This window comes from Glycine max, chromosome 6 (genome assembly GCF_000004515.6).
Source record: "Glycine max cultivar Williams 82 chromosome 6, Glycine_max_v4.0, whole genome shotgun sequence".
NCBI lineage: Eukaryota > Viridiplantae > Streptophyta > Magnoliopsida > Fabales > Fabaceae > Glycine > Glycine max.
The window spans coordinates 14945934-14966344 of NC_038242.2; the positions used below are offsets into that span (position 1 = coordinate 14945934).

General features: G+C 30.7%; 1 protein-coding gene and 1 long non-coding RNA gene across 3 annotated transcripts; one reads left to right on the top strand and one right to left on the bottom strand.

The window, feature by feature from the left end:
- Window positions 1-606: 606 nt before the first annotated feature.
- On the bottom strand, window positions 607-5503 carry LOC100794482 (uncharacterized). Of its 2 annotated transcripts, none has more exons than XM_014776535.3 (7): window positions 5283-5503; window positions 4449-4615; window positions 3764-3879; window positions 3284-3355; window positions 3043-3143; window positions 1610-1667; window positions 607-1328 (listed from the first exon to the last, which is right to left on the bottom strand). In XM_014776535.3, exons 2-7 carry the CDS (start codon window positions 4594-4596, stop codon window positions 1323-1325), a joined length of 501 nt encoding a protein of 166 aa, XP_014632021.1. In that variant the 5' UTR covers window positions 4597-4615; window positions 5283-5503; the 3' UTR covers window positions 607-1322. The 2 variants fall into 2 exon arrangements, with proteins under 2 accessions (XP_014632021.1, XP_003526995.1); XM_003526947.5 differs by having other exon boundaries at window positions 613-1328; window positions 3043-3155; window positions 5283-5499.
- Window positions 5504-15902: 10399 nt separating this feature from the next.
- Window positions 15903-16521, top strand: LOC102665170 (uncharacterized). Its single transcript, XR_414738.4, has 2 exons — window positions 15903-16206; window positions 16291-16521. It is a non-coding gene; the product is annotated as an uncharacterized lncRNA (long non-coding RNA).
- The last annotated feature ends 3890 nt before the right edge of the window (window positions 16522-20411 follow it).

Consider the following 20411-nt stretch of genomic DNA (forward strand, 5'->3'; position numbering starts at 1 on the left):
TAAATATTATTTTATAGTGAAATCCCCTTGATAAAAATAATAACCCAATATATCTGAAAATGATTAAATTAAAAATAATAGGGGGGTCAAGACCCCAAATATGTGAGTAGATATATCCATGTATTGGACTAGTTGAACTTGTTCTCAAAAACATTTAAATCGATAAGTCTTTTTTATCGATTTAAAAGAAGCGAGGTTATTTTATTCTCCTAACTTTTCCTATTCCTTTGATATTACAAAACCTGTGATCTATTGTATTGTTGTAAAGTTCTAGAAATTTGTCAAGGATAATTTAATTTATTATCAAATCAATGTAATCAACAATAATAGTACAAACATGGATATAATTTCATTAATCAAACCCTAAAACTCTAACTTCTTGAAATATAAACATCTTTAAAACATGAATTTATCTTTTACAACATTAATTAATACCACATACAATCTTTTTTATAAGAAAAAAAATGATGTGCAAAAGGAGCCAAAGGTAGTAACAACTAACACTAAAATCGAGTATATTGATTAAATCATCATGTGACTGTTTGATTTTAGTTTCAAAATCCATTCTTGTGATTCTTTCAAGTTGATTTTAAATAGGCTGAAGTTCTAAACTCTCTTTAAAGCAAGATAAACTCAAGAAACCACAACAACACATATAACAAACTTCAAGTCTTCACTTGAAGTGTGAATTCTTAATCAGAATATTATCATATTGTCATCTTCATTTCACCTTCACTTAATCATTGTTATCTTTCACATTCTCACTATTTTTTAAGATGACAAACTGACAAACAATTGATGACACTTGTGATGATAAACCCTCACAAAAAAAAAAAAAAACTAGTGATGATAAACAACTAAAATAAAACTTGACATGTGTTTCTGCTTTTACACAAAGCAAAAACATGAAAAACAAATTATACATTTCTCCCCCTTTATACATGATAAAAAAAAAGGTATAAAATCATTAATAGCAAATGCCAAACGTTATGTTAACTCCGGAGAAATATTCACTCAATATACTAAATTCCAAGCAAGTTTTGCCATTCAACAAGATATTTCATAAAACAACCATAAAATCCAATATTTCAACTATTCATGAAAATCAAAAGATAGAGTATATCATAGCCACACATTATTCAAACGACATTAAAATTAAATTCATCCAAAACAGAAAAGCTGAAACAAACTAAGCATAGAAACCTAAGCCAACTAAACATTATCTTGAGTCTTCTTCCCTATCTCATCCAAGCAAAGACTAAAACGAGCAAAGTTCATCTGATTTTTGTCTTGATGTACCTACTGCAACTCAGACAGGCTCTTCAATCCTGTATAGATGTAAAATATAACATAAATAAGTTCAAATGTTCAACAATGCATGCCTAAAAAGAACCATCCAATTTTATGACTATTCGATGCTTAGATTAGCTATTCTAAACTCATACACCAAAATAAAACGCAGTTTCTTTTTTTATTAACGGGCATCAAGGCTATCTAAAGACGTAAGCAACTGCTAGAAATGCATGGATTTTGTGTCTATAAATTCTAAGAAGCATAATTCATAGATTAAAGTTGATAATACCAACTCTAGAACAAAAGATGGCCTCACCCTTTTGCCTTCGATAACCTGTTCATCACCGGTATTCGGGGGTGCATCTGACCTAGAGCTGCAAACAAAATCAGCAACGTTTCACCATTGGATTTCAGTAGAAAGTTTTGCATTGCATATATCTTATTTCTATCCTATTTTGAAGACAGTATAGAACCATTGCTCTAAAATTTATGCAGCATCAAACGCAGGATCTACACCATACATTTATGAAGTGTAAAAATTCCTTACCACTCAATACAACAAGATATTTTTAATTCATAAATTTTTGGAAAGTATTAAAAGAGAAATGATAGTTATTATTTCAAATATTGCTACTCGTCACAAATATTAACTAACCAAATTCCACAAGATGAATAAGATTCGATTCTGAAGAGAACATGTTTGTCAAACAAATGATAGGAGATATTAATGATGATGTAACATCACATTGAGTCATTGACAATAGGTAATTCGAGATAAAAGGGTATCATCCAAATCAACAATTTCAAGGTTCAGAATGACACTTTTCATATTCCAAAAGAGAGGAAGAATTGCTAAAATTACTGCATAAGGGTCGCTACATAGTCCTATAAATTGCCAATTTAATATAATTACCATCGTAGCAGATTCTCATTCTAGCAAAGCTAGAGTTGGAGTAAGAGCTTTAGACAAACAATCTTGAATTGTATCTCAACGCATGCAAGCTATTTAAATGGGAGTCAGTACATGTGCATATTGGCATACATTATGCAATCTTAGAACTTTATCAATTCCCATTTGTAATACCTGTGCATTACACTAACAAAATTCAAATCATTTCCATTTAGACTAGAAAACTATAACTAAAACATGAGATATAGAAGACCAATAGCTTTTCAGAAAAGTGAAAATGGAAAGAATAAAGTGAAAATCCCAAAACAGAATACAGATTGTCTTATTCCATACATGATATCTATAATGTCACGGCATAAACAGAAAATAGATTTTTGTTAACTAACTGACGAATAAACTCCAAGTGATATATCTTGTAAATCCATAGTGCACAGATAATTTAGAAATGTACTACAGAATGCATTAATACAATACTTTGGAAACTATAGAAGTTATCACCATCAGCTATGGAACAATACCCCATATCATAAGAAGCATTATTATCACTATTTTTCATGTATAGAAAAATGAATGAGTTACAATAATATTAAATTCAAATAGACAACTGCACTTATGAGTTTGGTTATACTCGTGAAAATGTAAATTTAGTTATATTTCAACATTTGTAACATTTCCTAGAACATGATATTAGCAGTGACTATAAAGGAAAAGATAGTTGATTTTCATCTAGATTCTTTTAACACTTTGCACTTTGAACTATTTGTTTCTCATGTTTGCTCTTTTTCACTTTGTACAAGCATACCACCAATACAAAGTACAGACCGAAAGAAGTATCATACCCTATGGCATTGGAAATGTCTGAGGCAACGCTGGAGAAACCTTTGCCAATTTTCTTGTCAATCGCTACTGAATCCCCGGACAAGATGCTAGATTTGTCAGACTTCAAAGTTCTCTAGAAAGTATAGGTCGTCATTATATTAACATATTGAATAAAATTGCTCAAGAATCAAGTTATCCTAAAACCAAAAGCGAGCTAGGCTACATTTAGAACAAAAAGATTCCAAGATAAGCAACACATACCTTTTGTGGGCTTGAATTATGTGCAACTCTGATTGCATCCTTCCCTAATTTTTTGTCACACATAGGACAAAGCTGATATATGAACATTGAAGGTGTCAATCAGATTTCAAAGTTCAATTATAACTTAATTACCTGACTGAAATGTTCAGAAACATTGTTTCATTCTTGCTTAGCTTTTAATAAAATGGTTGCCAGTTCACTTCATCCATATTCTTTATATTCAGATCAGAACATTACAACATATCAACCAGATACAATTTTTTTTTGTTTATTGTCATATACAACTATGCTCAAGAAGGAACTATAGTTTATAACTTATAACAGTTACTGGACAGTCTATCAATTAATCAAGAAAAGTAGGAGAAGGAAATAGTCTAGCGAAATGGTAAAACATATTCTGATGTTAGCAATAACTTCTGCTACACAAAAGAATTTAAATTCAAAATGTCATTCCATAATTTTTGGGTCATAGAAATGCACCTCTTCCAAGCAGATATGGGCCGAAGAAAATTCAAACTCAAAATCGCAGAAAGGACAACGAAAAAGAGATTTAGCATGTTGATCCTCATCAGTGTAATTGAACACTGAATAATTTCCTGTATGGTTTAAAAGGGATCTGCATCAGTAAGCTAATTTTGCCACAATAACTCCATTCTAAATGACATAAAAGGCACATCTAGAAAGAAAAGAGTAATAGGCAAAATAGATGAGTTGTATGTTATGCACTGCTACAAATGCACAAGCTCCCAAAATATGAAGAAGGAAAAGGCACGGTGCAAGGTTCTCTTATGCTCTTAATGGTATGTTTGTGTGTAAGCAGGGGAAGATTGAGGGTAGAGAATAGGAGGCTAAAAAATAAGCCTTTTTTTCCTTATTTGGATTCTTAAAATCAATTCTATAACAAGGTTAAATTACTCAGGACAGCCCTAGGCTAAAGGTAAAACTATAAGATCAAATCTATCTAACAAAATACCAAATATCAAGGCATTCATGCACAAGAATATTGATAGATCAGAACCTTTTAACCAGGCTATATGTTTAAAGCACTAACATTTTTTTTTATACTTTTGGTATGCCCCTATCAAGAAAAAAAAACAAAAAAGAGAGAAAACTTTCACATAAGAACAATATAAAATTAAAAGAAATAAATAAACAAATATTTCACCTCCATCAGACTTGAGATCATCTGCATCCACCCCAATACCATATATTGAAGACCCCCAAGTTCTTGGACTACTGTTGGTCAGTTCCAACTTCAATTGCTTGTCCAGTTTCCTCCTTAAGGCAAGGGCTTGAGGCTTCTCCTTCGTCATATTCTCCAATGAACTCAATCTACTCCACCAAAGAAACTTTTTTTCTTATGGGTTTGAAGGCAAATATGAAGGACTATTTATATGCAAAAAATATTTCAGAATGAGTGGAGTTTCCCCCAGTGTAGTTTTTCAAACTTCCCATAAATAGAACCCCTGATATCATTAAATTGCTGATTAAATTTATCATAAAATAATTTGATCACCATCAATGCCTAACTAAATCTTGGTTGTCCCTTGCATCAACCGTGGAATTGCATAGACTGACTCCAACCGAATCGGTTACATGCAAAATGATTGTTCAGTTGGAACAAACAAAGTCAATGGTCAATGTCAAAATAAAGATTCAATTCAAAAGAAGAAAATTTTCAAATTTAACTGTTTCATATGAATAGTTGAATACCAAGACTGAACACAGCCTGTTTCCATGTGGGGGATATATGCCTTTTATTCAGTTCAACAAAATGTCCAATGTAATTGCAATGCAACCCAAATGCCTTCTTCCTCTTTTCTTTTTTTCCTCAGTTGTATCCAACAGGGAAAAAGGCAACCCTATAGGATTTCATTTTCACATCAAAAGAAAGATGAACAGAAAAAGAAAAAAAAACCATGGCTCAAGGGAAATAAACAACACACAAACACAGAAGTGCAACAGTGAAAAACAGAAAGTGAAAATGAGTATAGAGTACCAGAGTGAAGGCGAGAAGGTTGGAGACAAGAGAAGTGATGATTGGTGGAATGAATAGTGGAAGCCCTGAAGTCTGAAACATTGTGGGTGTTGTCCAACCTCGGAATTTTCATACTGTTACCGTGCGATGTAGTTTCGGGGTTATTTATGTTTATCAATTATTACCCCTTGTTTTCCGTGAAATGCAATTCATTATGTATTGTTTCCATTAAACTATGATTCGTGCACCAAGTAGCAGTTTTCTCAGGACAATTTCTGGATTTTCTTCATGGCATTTATGTATTTTTTTTTTAGGTACCGTTTAGAGCGGAAAAAAATAAAAAGAAAAATTTAAAATTTTGAATTAAAATAAAATATAAAAGTGTGAGTTACATCTCATTTATTTCTTTTTTTATGGTCTTTTTCTCTTAAGTTAATCGAGCCTTAAAATATTACATATTTCTAATCTCAAAATTATTTGATAATTGTTTTTTAGAGAATAAAGTGAGTGAAGTGATTTCCTTTGAAGGATTGATTTGTTAGGTGTTTATTACATTTTTTTTAGAAAGGTGTTTATTACATACACATTATATTTTGTGATCTCTTAGATATTCAAACAATTTTTTATTGTGTTCATAAGTCTATAGTACAAAAGTTGTAACAAAAATAAATATTAAAGTAATACATGCACACTATTAAATATTTTAAATTAGTTAAAGAAATGTAAATATTAAAGCTTTTTTATTTTTTTAAATATTTTCTTTTTATTCATGAATACATATTAAAAAGCTTTATAATAACATTGGAAATGCAGATGGATTTTGGATATTTCTGGAAAATATGTTTTTCAATCTGTTGTTTCTAATTAACTTCATGTCTAACACTTAATAAAAAAATTGTTTTACATGCCTTAAGAATCTAGTGTTCGAAATCTTTTGTAAGATAAAAATAGAAGTATTGAAACTTGCAGAGAATTAGAAAGATGGAAATTGAAACTTCAAATTCAAAAAAGAAGGCTTATATGTATAGACTTACAATCAATATAAAATTCCTAAACAATTTCATCTGTCACTATATTTATTTGAGACTAAATTAACTAACAACAACAAAACATAAAAAATAAAATCTGCAGCAGTTGCAAAAATTAATTTATTCAAGAATTAAGTTTCAAACAACACAAAATCTGTTAACTCCAACAAAGCCTGACCATTAGCCCACAAGACCACAGGTACATTTTGCCTTTCCATATACAAACATTAAATCATACCATGAAAGAAATTCTAAACAAACATTGAATACTTTATTAATTTTTTTAAAAAAATCTAAATTATGCTCATTACTAGTATAAAAAACTATCATCATAAGATACTTTAGAACACAAAAATGGTTAATCAAATGATTTAGCATATGCAATTAGTCTATCACTCACTACTGATTCTTCTTTGTCTCTTACCTCTATCATTTCATTTCTTCCCTTTAATCTTCTCACCTATTACTATCTACAAAGGTTGTGATGTGCTACAAATATAGAGCATTACCAGTTTACTTGAATTCTTCACTTGAAATGGTCCAAACAGTTCATTTGATTGTGGCACGTATGTCTCACTTCCGATTCGCACAAAAAATCTAAGCTTACAACTTTTATTCCTCAAAGTTACAACGGGTCGTATGAAATTAGTATAGATCAAGCACAGTGAACTGAAGGAATTGTAAATTTTTATAGGCTTAATTATAATTTTAGTTTTCTATTTTGGTCTTTCCTTTTTATTTTTTCGTGATTTTAGTATTCATATCTTAAAAAATTATAATTATAATTTAATCTCTAATTTTAGGTATATTTTTTTCTTTTATCCTTTTTTATTTTAATTAATTTTTTTTAATAATATTTTAAATGAATATGTTAATTAAGTCTAGGATTTAATTGATCTAAAATATAAAAAAAAAAAATCAGGACTAAACAGTATACTAAAATTGTGATTTTTTAAAAACATGTTGACTAAAATCACACAACAAAAGTAAAAGGAAGAATAAATTCATGATTAGAAACTATCAAAATTATAATTTATTAGTGATTTCTATTCTATTTTCATTAAGCCCAGGACATCTCCGTAACAGCAAGACTAAGAATTTTAACAAGAGTCATGCATTGTCTGCATCAATTATAGAATCAAAATATTTTTTTAAAAATAGATATCAATAAAATAAAATGAGTAAGTTTTACATAAAATTAAAATTCATTTTAAATATAAAAAAAATTGTAAGTGACTTTATTTCTATTAACAATTAACACTCCATACATACATACACTAGTATGTAAATAAATAAAGCATGAAAATGGTGCCCCAAATATAGAGACAGATCGATTTCCCATTTATCTTGGAACGCCGTGCCCAAATTGACACTTTATAGAATTATAGTTTCTAGAGTTATCATTAAGCTAATAGAAAAGCATGAAAAATAAAAGACACAAATGATTACAATGTTAAAAATTAGCTTTAACATGGTTTGAGTATAGGGTATGCGTCTCGTAGGTGGAGCCTGCCCAGGATTCAGTAGGCACACTCGGCACACATAACCATAGTCAACCAAAACGTTTCATGATTAAAGAAAAGCAAAAGGAAAGTGAATGTTCCTTTAACTCATTATATATATGTGATTGTGCACCGATCAACACTAAAAGCCCGTTCTAGTTGAAATTTTATTCAAATTAATTAGTGTATGGTAGGTTGATTAGAACGCAAGAGTCAACACAGATCGATCATGATGTCTATTGGGATCAATACCTAGCTATAGAAGGCTAGAAAAGAAGGCAAATTAATCAGCTAAGAATCTGGCAAAGTCCCTAACTTCTATGTCAAACTGCTTTCACACACTACTGCAGCTTATTGTTTTTCTTTGGTTTCTTTCCTCAAGTTTAGCTCGTATATAGACTATTTTAACTTAATTGTTTCGTTTAGTTTAGATTTTTTTTTTCCCTCACAACTAGGGATGAAAAATAATAAAGAGAGGAGGTGCCCACTGCCTCACTTCCCATGCATATTCCCATTTAAAATAAAACATCAATTATATCTGTGGAAAAAAGGTAGCTTAGTTCTTTAAGTTTAAATAAATATTCTCCTGGCAATGGATACAATAATCTGAAGTCTGAACACTACATCTCAAAAGTAAATTGAAGTTTTCATTTAGTTTCTTAATTGCACTGTCTACCCTGAAAAATTTGTTTAATTTGGTATTCACTAAATGTTACTATCTACATACCTTGTAGAGGAGCTTTTTATCATCAGTTATGGATAATAGAAGACTTGAATTAAAAACGTGGAAACCAGAAGCTATAGTAGAAGTAGCTTTTGTCTTGAACGTGGAAAATGGATGAGATTATTACTTGATATGATTTAATTTCAAACATGCATGCGTGATATAAACAATTATCCATACCATAGTGGCATAGCCATACAAAAAAGGATAATCATAACAACGTCATTCTGTTTGGTGGTATGAGCAAATGGTATCAAGTATTATTAATGGCTGCCATAAAAACTCCTAAAAATATTTATCACATTATATATGGAATAATTGAACACACAAATAGATAAACATGCAGCAAGAAAAAGAAGAAACTGCAACAAATATAGAAATGTTATTAAAATAAAATCAGTAGCAGTAGAGCGATGCTTTTACATTCTAATGCCTTACTCAAAGTATGTTAACACTTCAACTCAACACAAACCATTATTCAGAACTAGTAATCTATTCACTCATCTGCAAGTTAAGCTATAGCCTAACAGTAAAGGTACAATAAAAAATCTGAATGAACTTCACAACATGCATGGCACCAAGCTATAGCACTAGCTGCATATAGTTGTATGCATGGTTTGCACACTCTTCAAAACACCATGAAAAAAAAAAAAAAAAAACCAATATACTAAGAAGTAAAAACCATTCGGACCAGGAGTGCATAATTCCCCATGGATGGAGTTTAGGCCTTCCATTTCATGGTTGCTGTTAGCTAAAAGCAACCTCTAGATTAAGGAAACCTCTGCTGCAGAGTCTTCCCAAGTTGAGCAAGGCATGCAGTGCCACTTAGTAATATCTTTCTCAAGAGAAAGATGAGTGTGTGAATTGTCACAAAGATGAAGGCGAAGAAGACATGGAAGATGTTGAAAGAGTATATAGAAGACATCATTGAACTTTAGCAAAACAAAATGGTTAACAAAAAGGAGGAAGAGAGAGAGGACAAGGGAAACAGCCATGTGGTAGAAACAAATAGAATATGGAGACATGTTTGATTTGTGTGAACATATAAATAAGTGAAAAATATATTTAGTTCTTGTATTTTTCATCAAACTTGTGTTATTACAATGTAATTTCAAATTAAATTGATCAATTTAGTTTTTATACTTTAAAATTTAAAAAATAACTAATAGATTTAGTTCCAATCCAAAGATCAAATAAAAATTAAATTCATTTATTTTTAAAAAAATAAAAATTATCTTGATCGATTTTAAACTATAAGGTCTGAAACCAAATTTAACCCAAAAAATAATTATCAAAAATATATTTTATCCTTTAAAAAATAAGAAGCACTACAGATCCTGTCTGTATATATATGTAAATATGCAAATTCAGAAAAGCGGCTCTATGACGCAGGTGTACTGAAACATTGTGATGCACGCATAGTGTTGTAGGGGAGCCTATGTTATATTCCCGCATGCAAACGTTTTTCTCTTTAATGTACAGTGCTGGCACGTTTCCACAAGAGGGAGAAAAAGGAAAGCAGAGAAAAGGAGTTATAGACAGTGAAGGGTGTTGAAGATTTAAGCATTCTTTTTGTTGGCAAAGTTAACAAGTTGTGTCAAAGCCTGCGCCCCTCCCCGAACGGGTCTTTGTCTATGGAGGTTCAAGTTTTGGCTTTTCTTTCCTTTTTCTTTTGGTCGGAAGTGTCCAAAAAAGTATTATAAATTTTTAATTTTTTTCCAAACCCCTTTGCTTATAAGTGCTTCCTGCAGCATGTGGGGCTTGTCTGAGAACTTTTTAAAGAGATTTTTGCACATAGTGATCTTCACCAACCTGCTGCGTGTGTACAAGGAATTGGTGAATACTTTGTGGGGGAGAATGATGTCCCTGCACATTTGTCAGTGTGGAGTTGTAAAAAAACACAAACGATTGAGAAAAAGGAAGTACCTGCACATGGATGAAGTCAATAATTAATAACGAGAGCATTTTTTTAAGTACAATCTTGCAGTTAAATAAATTGTATTTTAAGTTGTTGAAGAATGATTTGCGCCAACCATATGTGCTTTGGTCAAGTCTTTACAACATAAGTGGCCCAATTCCAATTTTGTTTATGTGCCATCATAATGAATACTTCACATCTGATCCGACTATTAGAATTTATCTACTTATGATTGTTATATAGAAGTGTTTTTAAAGTAACAAATTTTGTTCAATAGTATAGAGACCGTACGTGCATTCATATTGATCAATTTTTATTATCTTCTCTTAGATGAGTGAATTTTAAAAAATAAATTTTCTTTCTACCTTTTAGGTTTAAAATTACTTAAATTTTTTTAATTTGTGCATGATACACGCAATGTTAAAAAGATATAGATTTGAACATTTTTTTAAAGAGAAAAAAAAATTATTTAAAATAATTTCATATCTTTCTATCTTTTACATGATCTAATCTTTGATATGATTTTATTCTTATTTTATGGACACCTTTCACGTCTGTACAATAATGCTCTTTGTTTATATTAATTATATTCTTGATGTGAGTAAAAAATATAATAATATTTTACTAAAATATTTAGTTGATTAAATTAAATTCTCTACTTTAATTATCAAATAAATTATTTTCTTTTGTATAGAATTAATCATAATATTATTAATCATAATTAATTTACTAATCAAGACAGGCATCTAGGATTCCTTAACGTCGAGATAGTATGAAATAACATATTTTACCTTCAAGAACTAATAGAAGTTAATGTAATATTTTACAACTCAAGGTTAATTCTAGAATATATATAGTATTACTGTGAAATTTTAATGAGCTAACACATTATATTTAATCAATGAATTAAGAAAAAATTTCCTTCTTTCATTCAATTGTTGTGTCTAAGGTTTTAATTCTATCATAGAGTTCAAACTTATTATTTATAGTTGATGGATTCCTTCTTGATTAATTATTAATTCTACAAGTATTTAATCATATGTCATATTGATTCAACTAGTATCCTAAGGTATTATGTGTTCGAAATTAAAATATAACAAATAACTTGTTAATTATTATGATAATCTCATATAAAAGGAAACCACTATATTTCTTCCTGAAAACTTCCTGTTGACACATTAAGATAACATTAATCATTAGAAATTTTTACTTTAAGTTAATTTGGTATTGATGTTCACATGTACATTATCTATATATGCAATTTAATAAATGAGTTCTATTAATGATTATCTAATAAAGATTATACATATATATTGATATCTCATTCACAATAATCATACCATAAAAAATAATTTAGATTGAAATTATAAAGAACTTATCTCTCATTATCATAATCTCTATCATAATAATAAATGTCTAATTTTAATCAAAAACTTGTCAAATTAATAATTTAATAAAATAATAAATATGATAATAAAATAATAAATGATTCTTTAGATTGGATCTTAAACATATACATTTATTCTCAACAACTTATATATGATGTCATATTTATTATTCAAGATTCAAAGAAAGTGTGTGCTACTTCCTTGTGGTATCATCTTTGTCTGATTCTTTACGAGGCAAGGTATATCGGTAGCTATTAGGAAGTGAAAAATTGCATTGTATTATATTTGTAGCCAATATGGTTAGTTGAGCTACTAATTAAGGATCGATCTATAAACTTCTCTTGTAAAGATTAGATTTTAAATCCCTTGCCAATTATTTCTCTTTGTAGGGGATATGTAAAATTAACAGTACCAAATTGTCAAATACTTATTGAGGTGGTTGTCTTTGAATCGAAAAATAGTTTTAAAAAACAGTGTGGGATCATCTTTTTTAGCTGCAATGTTAAAATTTAGAGATTGTTTGAGATCGCAACCCAACCATAATTGTTATCTATTGTTCGCCTCTGTAATTTCTTCCAAGATATCAAGAAACGTGACAGTTTTTTCTGAGTATGTAATATAATTATATATACAAATTTAAACTCGAGACTATCCATTAAGCTTAAAGTCCTTAATAATTGATCTACTCAGTAGTCAATATCAGGATCTATAACCCTCCCTTGTAAATCCCCTTACTCTCTCTTATATACTTAGAAAAGGGAAGGTTCTATATACTATTTAGCTTAATTACATTAATTAATTTCAATAAAACTAGGGTTACTATCTAGCTTGCCACGTCCGTATCACGGGAAATGGCTATCATATCAAAACTTAGCGTGAAAGACAATTCTCATTCCAGAGGCTACAAATTGACGTTAACCCAATTGTAGCCATGGCGTCTCCAACCACACAAGGGGTGCTTCCACTTTCTATTTTGGGTAGCACCAGAAGCCAAGTCAGCCAATGTTCACGCACTATTTGGTTTGACGGTTTGTTCAACACGAATCCTATACAACTATACAAGTAGTCTTTGGTTCATTAGCAAGGGATCAGGAACACAAGTAGACCAGAGAAGTTTGAGCACTTAATCATTTATTGGATATTTGTACTAGAAAAAAATAATCTATTTATACTATTTATTTTGTAATTACTTTTTACAACTAAGAAAGAAATAAAAAAGAAATAGATGAATGAGATGAAATAAGTGTTTTAGTTGAGGAGAGATAAAGAAAAAATTTAATTATAGAAAAGTATAATGGAAAATATAGGAACTCGCATCTTTATTTTCATAGAAAACTTACTATTCTTGTGTAATTTGTTGTTGTATTCTTCGCTAAGCAGCACAGTCGTGTTAGAATCAGCACGATCGTGCTAGTTTTGGATAAATAGCATTTTGTGGTTAACTACAATTGTGCTCACTATCATGTTATGGCTAACACATGACCATGTTATTTTTATTAACAAAATTATTTTTTTTGCGTTGTCTTTTTTTTTTTTTTTTGTCAAAGATGTGCTATCCTTTATACATGAGTGTCGCAGCTCTCTAAGTTAAAAATATTTTTATTTTTTAAAAATTTGTTTGGTTTAGAAGTCAAAATAATTGCTTGAGAGAAAGCAATGTTCAAATATGAAGAGGTTTGATAAATCATATTTTGTGTGCTAAGAAGGAAATTTTTATCATAAAATGATTAATTAATTATTCTTATATTTTGTTGGTTGAACTCACTTTTTATCTAATTTGTGCAGAAAATTGAAACTAATAAGAAAAAAGTGAAATAAGACAAAAACATGAAGAAATTTTTTAAACAAAATTGTTTTACATCGATTACCGTAAAAAGGGGTAACCTATTCTACGACGACCTCAAACGACCGTCTTAGAATGTTGAACATTCTACATCGGTCGTCTCAGAACCGATATAGAATGAATTACATTCTAAGACGATCCTCAACACGTGATCGTCTTAGAATGGTTAGCACACTATATCAATCTCCTTAGCACCGATGCATAATATCTTTTTTATTTTTTTAATTCAAACTACTTTTAATTTTTCTTAGAGCATTGAAAGTTAGGGGGATCATACTCCCAAAAAATGATGTCTTTACACTTCACTCAATAACAATCTTAAATAAAAAAAAATTTATGAATCTAATGAATATACACTTTTGGTATATAAAATAATTTTACATTAACAAGTAGAAAAATATTAACCTTATAATTATTTGTTTATTATAATTTTATGCAATATAATTAAAAAATAATGTAAACATTAATAATTTAACCTAATATTTTATTTTATATTAATATTTGATATGCTAAGTATAACATATATAGATCTCACAATAGAAGTAACTATGCCTGAGATAAATAAAAATACTATGAATAACAAAATTAATTGCTGAATGTGTAGGTGATGATTTCTAACCTCTCCTTGTGGTTTACTATAATCCACAGGACTTCTTCTTCCAGTAATTAATTCCATGATAAGTATTCCAAAACTATACACATCACTCTTTTCAGTCAGCATTTCAGTGCACGCGTACTCTGGTGCAATATAACTGCAGAAAGAGAAAGGGAGAAAACCAATGAGTGAGTACCATAAATTTGAAAGTAATAATAACTAATAACACATTTTGCTCTTACAAGTACTGAAATTAATTATAATTGGCAATAAAGATAGGAAAACGCTTAGTTAAACCATACTAACCCAAATGTCCCCATCACTCGAGTAGTGAATTTTACAATCGAATATCCTTTCATTCACCAATTGGTCACAATAAAGAACGGCAGAATTTATGATCTTTTAAGTTGAGCACTCTAGTAAAGAGTAACATGACATGGAATACACTTCAGCATTTTATCATTACTTTTTTCTTATCCTATCCTAAGAAGATGCAAAGAACGGTATAGCATCAAGTTAAAATGCCAGCAGGAAAAAGCTTGGATGATGCATTCACATTTATAAGCAGTTGCGATATAACAACCCTATTAAGCAAGTGCAATTAAAAAGTGTACCAAATAATAGGTTTATTTTTTCTTTTCATTAGTTTATAAGTTACTTTCCGCTTTGCAAAAGACTACATTCTTCACCTAGTGACCTATGGATTTTCCTAGAAAAAGAAATCAAAGTAGTCAAATTAAAATGTTTTAGAATTTTTTTTGTAAGCAAAAAAAATTAACACTCTGAGGAAAAAATCAATTGATAATATAGGTAAAGTTATGGACTCTTAATTTATAGACTCATATTGTAAAGTTTTTATACTGACATTATAGGTGTAAATATGCATTTTATTCTTATAAATTTAACTAATTTATTTTATCTTCAATTTTTTTCTCGACTTTAATTCTTCTAATTTTATTTTTTTTTAAATGATCCTCATCACGTATATACATCTAGTTAAGCTATGTCAATGACTGTCTTAAAGTAACATACAACATAGCAAAATGTCTACTAGATGTCTATCATGTCTTCAGTAAGTGATGATAGCTAGATTCCATTTTAAAAATTTAGCAAAATTAGGAGAGAGAAAAAAAGAGAGTAGAAGACTAAAACTAAAATAAACCATATTTAAAAAAAATTAAAACTACACATATTTTACCTTAAAGTAAATGCCCAAGCATAAACTGATAACATGTAACTAATCCTTCACTAACAAATAAAATAAAAAGTAACTAAGTATAAACATATACCGAGCTCAAAAGTTTCGCGCTTCCATAAGGATTTAATTAAAATCATGGAAAACACACAGGCACAGCAATAATTTAAGAATTGATTAAAAAAGGTAATTTATTCCTTAAATATATACCGATAATTGATCAACCACAATGGAACCTTGCTCATTAAGGTACATAACCTCTCTCTAAACTTTAAAAGCAACTAACTTCCTTTAAAAACATTTCTAAGTGTTAAAAAGATGACATGGAACTTTCTGTACCATTATGTTTCTCTAAAAGCAACTAAAACAGTCCATGTGGCTTTTATACTATCATGAAGATGCCATGCCAGTTGTGTCCATATATATGATCATAGTTGATGATCTAAGAATGAGTCACCAAAAAGAAAAAAAAAAGAAAAAAGTGAATGTTCATGCACATCCTAGCTTAATTTCTCTTTAAATAGCTCTTTGGAATAGAATCAAGGAACTTACCAAATCCATTACAAGCATAAATTTCTTACACCTTCAATAAAGCTCAAGTCCTTTAAAGCATCAGAATTCAGCCATGAACACCACATTACTTCATTCACTCAGCATAGGTACCTATAATCAACTGCATAAGTCAATACTCAACAAATTCTTACCTGATCCTGCCAATGAACGCCAATTGTCAACAACAACGTCAAAGCAAAGTAAAACCTTCTTTTCTTTACCTACAAACATTAAATATTATATATATCAAGTATTAGGCTTAATTTAGAGCTTCAATATTTCAGGTAGAATATATTCGATTATAAACAAGCTTGGAAGGAAGGCTGATAACTTTTCGCAAGAAGTACGAGAACATGGTGAGTATTCATGTAAACTTGATATAGCCATATAGGTTCCCACATCCCAAGTGATAAACTGATAATGCATGCACTACGAGGTGCTAGTTCAATGTAAAACTTGTTTGTACAATTTTTTTTTCATAAATATGCCGAACAATATATGTATGTTCCTACCTATTTATTGTTATCTTTAAATAGAGATCAACTAACATAAATTTTTGCATAACAAGGTCACCTAAAATTCAACTAGACGTACAATTCAACTAAATTACTAGAATTGACCTTTTGGTGGAAATTTTTATAATAACATGTACTCTTTTTTTTTAACTATGATCCGCTTACAAAAGCTTAGCAAGCCCAAAATCAGAAATTTTTTAGAGTACTGTATGTAAATTGCATATATGTAGAAGATGCAACATAAAAGAAGTCACAGCTTTAAGCATATGTAAGAAAGCCACACAGCACAACAAACAGGGCACACCTTAAGGAATCTGGTAATTTTCTGATACCGAGGCATGACAAAAACGAGCCATACTCAATATGCACATCATAACATGACGCACCTCTTTATAGGTGGATACTAGGATATATTATTATTATTATTATTATTATTATTATTATTATTATTATTATTTAATTTAACTGAATTTTTAAAAATTACGAATAAGTCCTCTTTCTCCTCTAAAATTCAGAACTTAAGATTTCTTTTACTAATAGAGTTCCAGTTTTAATGTCATGTCAGAATTCAGATCACATTGTGCCTAATTTAACAGTTCTAGTCTTCTACTATCCCTTTTCACCAAATTTGTGGACATTTTAACTAACCATTTGTAGACATACCTGAATTTCTGGATCAGCAACAACATACTGCTTCAGGAGTCTATCACCAAACGCACGAAAAATAACAAGAACACCTCCAACTCTCCAAGTTCCTGTATATGTGATGTTATCAATAGTGATAAGCATTATATATATATATATATATATATATATATATATATATATATATATATATATATATATATATATATATATATATATTTTAATTAAGTAAATAAAACTAAAGCTGACTATATGTTAATGATCAGTGATGACATTACCAACCCACCAGTCAAAACAGTCAACCATTGAAGACTTTTCAAGATTCTTTATACATTGTGAATGACTACAAAAACATGAAGAAATTTTCTAAACAAAATTGCTCTTATATATCAACTAGTATGATTGTGTTCAATCTAACACAATCGTGTTGAATACCCACGTGTCACTAGGCTCAACCAACTTAGAAACACGACCATGATTCAATTCGACTGACTCCACTTGTTGTGATTAATCGTCTATGACGTGAAAATTATACTGCAAAGAATCTCTTTATTAATGAGAAAAAAAAAACAACTACAAAGAAGAATTCTCTTGAATTCTTTATCTCTCAAAACTCTCTGATGTTTCTTGATGAAATGAAAATTTATAAACCTTAATGACCCTTTTATAATAGGATCCAAAGAATATAAACCTCTAACTTACATGTGGTCCATATTAATTTACTTAAATTAATATATATGGTTTATATTAATTTACCTTAAATAATATTTACTATTTTTAATTTAAGGCATATAATTAACAAATCTCCACCTTGCCTTAAATTTCTTATTACCTTAAGCTTTTCACTATGTGCTAGTGTTGCTCCATCTACTTCCTGTGTCAATTTTTAATCCCCACTGAGTCCAGACACTGTTTGAACTTTATTGTTGGAAGAGCTTTTGTCCTCATATCAGCAGGATTATCTAAAGTAGAAATCTTTTCTATTAACACATCACCTTGTGTTACCACATCACGAATAAAATGCATCCTTATATCTATGTGCTTTGTCCTTTCGTGGTACATTTGGTTTTTGGTTAAGTGAATTGCACTTTGACTATCACAATGCACAACAACTTCCTTTTTACTTACACCAAGATCACGAACAAGACCTTTAAGCCATAAAGCTTCTTTCACCGCTTCAGTCGCTGCCATATATTCTGCTTCTGTAGTCGACAAGGCAACAGTGGACTGTAGAGTCGCACGCCAACTTATAGCACTACCTCCAAGCGTAAAAATATAACCACTCAAGGACCTTCTACGATCAAGATCACCAGCATAATCCGAGTCACAATATCCAATGACATGACCATTGCATTCATTTGTTGCTTTGCCAAACACTAGACCCAGATTAGTTGAACCCCTTAAATATCTGAGAATCCATTTTACTGCTTGCCAGTGAGACTTTCCTGGATTAGCCATATAACGACTAACGACACTCACTACATGTGTTATATCTGGTCTGGTAAAAACCATAGCATACATCAGACTCCCAACTGCATTTGAGTAAGGAACTCGAGACATGAACTCTTCCTCCTCTTTTGTTTGTGGTGACATATTTGCAGATAACTTAAAATGGGCCGCAAAAGGTGTACTAACTGCTTTTGCATTGTGCATTCCAAATCTCTGTAGAACTTTCTCAACATAGCTCTTTTGAGATAAACACAACCTTCCAATTTTTCGATCTCGTATAATCTCCATACCAAGGATTCTTTTAGCTGGACCCAAATCTTTCATCTCAAATTCACCACTTAATTGTGTTTTCACCTTATTGATCTCATTTGGGTGCATACATGCAATTAGCATGTCATCAACATAAAGAAGCAAGTAAATATATGTGTTGTCAAATAGTTTCTTATGATAAACACAACTATCATATTCACTTCTTATGTACCCAATATCAATCATAAATGAATCAAAACGTTTGTACCATTGTCTAGGTGACTGCTTCAATCCATACAATGACTTCTTAAGAAGACACACATGGTCTTCTTTTCCTGGAACAACGAACCCATCTGGTTGTTGCATATAAATTGTTTCTTCCAAATCACCATGGAGAAAAGCCACTAAAGCAAGAAGCACTCTAATGGAACTATGCTTTACCACAGGGGAAAAAACTTCATTAAAGTCAATACCTTTCCTTTGTGTAAAGCCTTTTGCTACAAGCCTTGCTTTGAACCTTATCCCATCTTTCTTCTTGTATATCCACTCGCAACCCACAATCTTCTGATCGACTGGTTTCTCAACAAGCTTCCAAGTATGATTCTTGTGGAGGGATTCAAGCTCTTCTTTCATGGCACCAATCCACTGTGATGCTTCATCACAAGTAACTGCTTCGTGGAATGAACTTGGTTCTTGTTCATCATCGATGCTTTCGGCCATGTTGAGTGCGAAAGCAACAAAGTCATCATACCTCTGAGGTGGCCTAGTTTGCCTCCTTGGCCTATCACTAGCCAATGTATGTTCAAATTCTGTAGGTGTCACTTCAGATTCATCATAGATCTCCTCTGGTTTCCGTGCTTCAACTTCAAACTCCACCTTCTTGATATCACCATGAACTTCAACTTTATTATCATGGTCTTTATGTGGTCTTGGGTTAAGCATAGTTGTCTCATCAAAGGTCACGTCTCTACTAATTAAGAGCTTAGATTTCTTTGGGTCCCACAGCCTGTATCCTTTTACACCATCTTGATAACCCAATAATATACATTTCTTGGCTCTTGGCTCCAACTTTCCTTCATTAATATGAGCATAAGCTGGACACCCAAATACACGCAGAATTGAATAATTTGTTGTAGAGCCTGACCACATCTCTTCTGGAGTCTTACAATCAATAGCTGTAGAAGGAGATATGTTTACCAAATAACATGCAGTATTAACTGCCCAAAACTGTTTTGGCAAACCTACATTTGAGAGCATGCATCGAGCACTCTCAAGTAATGTCCTGTTCATCCGTTCTGCCACGCCATTTTGTTGTGGTGTATGTCTCATAGTTCTATGACGTGCTATTCCTTCATTTGCGCAAAACTCATTGAACTCATTATTGCAAAATTCCAATCCATTGTCTGTCCTAAGTCGTTTGACCTTTTTCTCCGTCTGTTTTTCCACTAGTGACTTCCATTGTTTGAACTTAAGGAATACATCGCTCTTTTGCTTCAAAACATAAATCCAAACTTTCCGTGAATAATCATCAATGAAAGTTAACATGT

Coding starts and splice junctions, on each gene's coding strand:
- LOC100794482 (XM_003526947.5), bottom strand. CDS start 4,596: ATGACGAAGGAGAAGCCTCAAGCCCTTGCCTTAAGGAGGAAACTGGAC. Junction 3,880..4,448: donor TGATCTCAAGTCTGATGGAG/GTGAAATATTTG, acceptor TAAACCATACAG/GAAATTATTCAGTGTTCAAT. Junction 1,668..3,042: donor GACATTTCCAATGCCATAGG/GTATGATACTTC, acceptor TTTTGTTTGCAG/CTCTAGGTCAGATGCACCCC.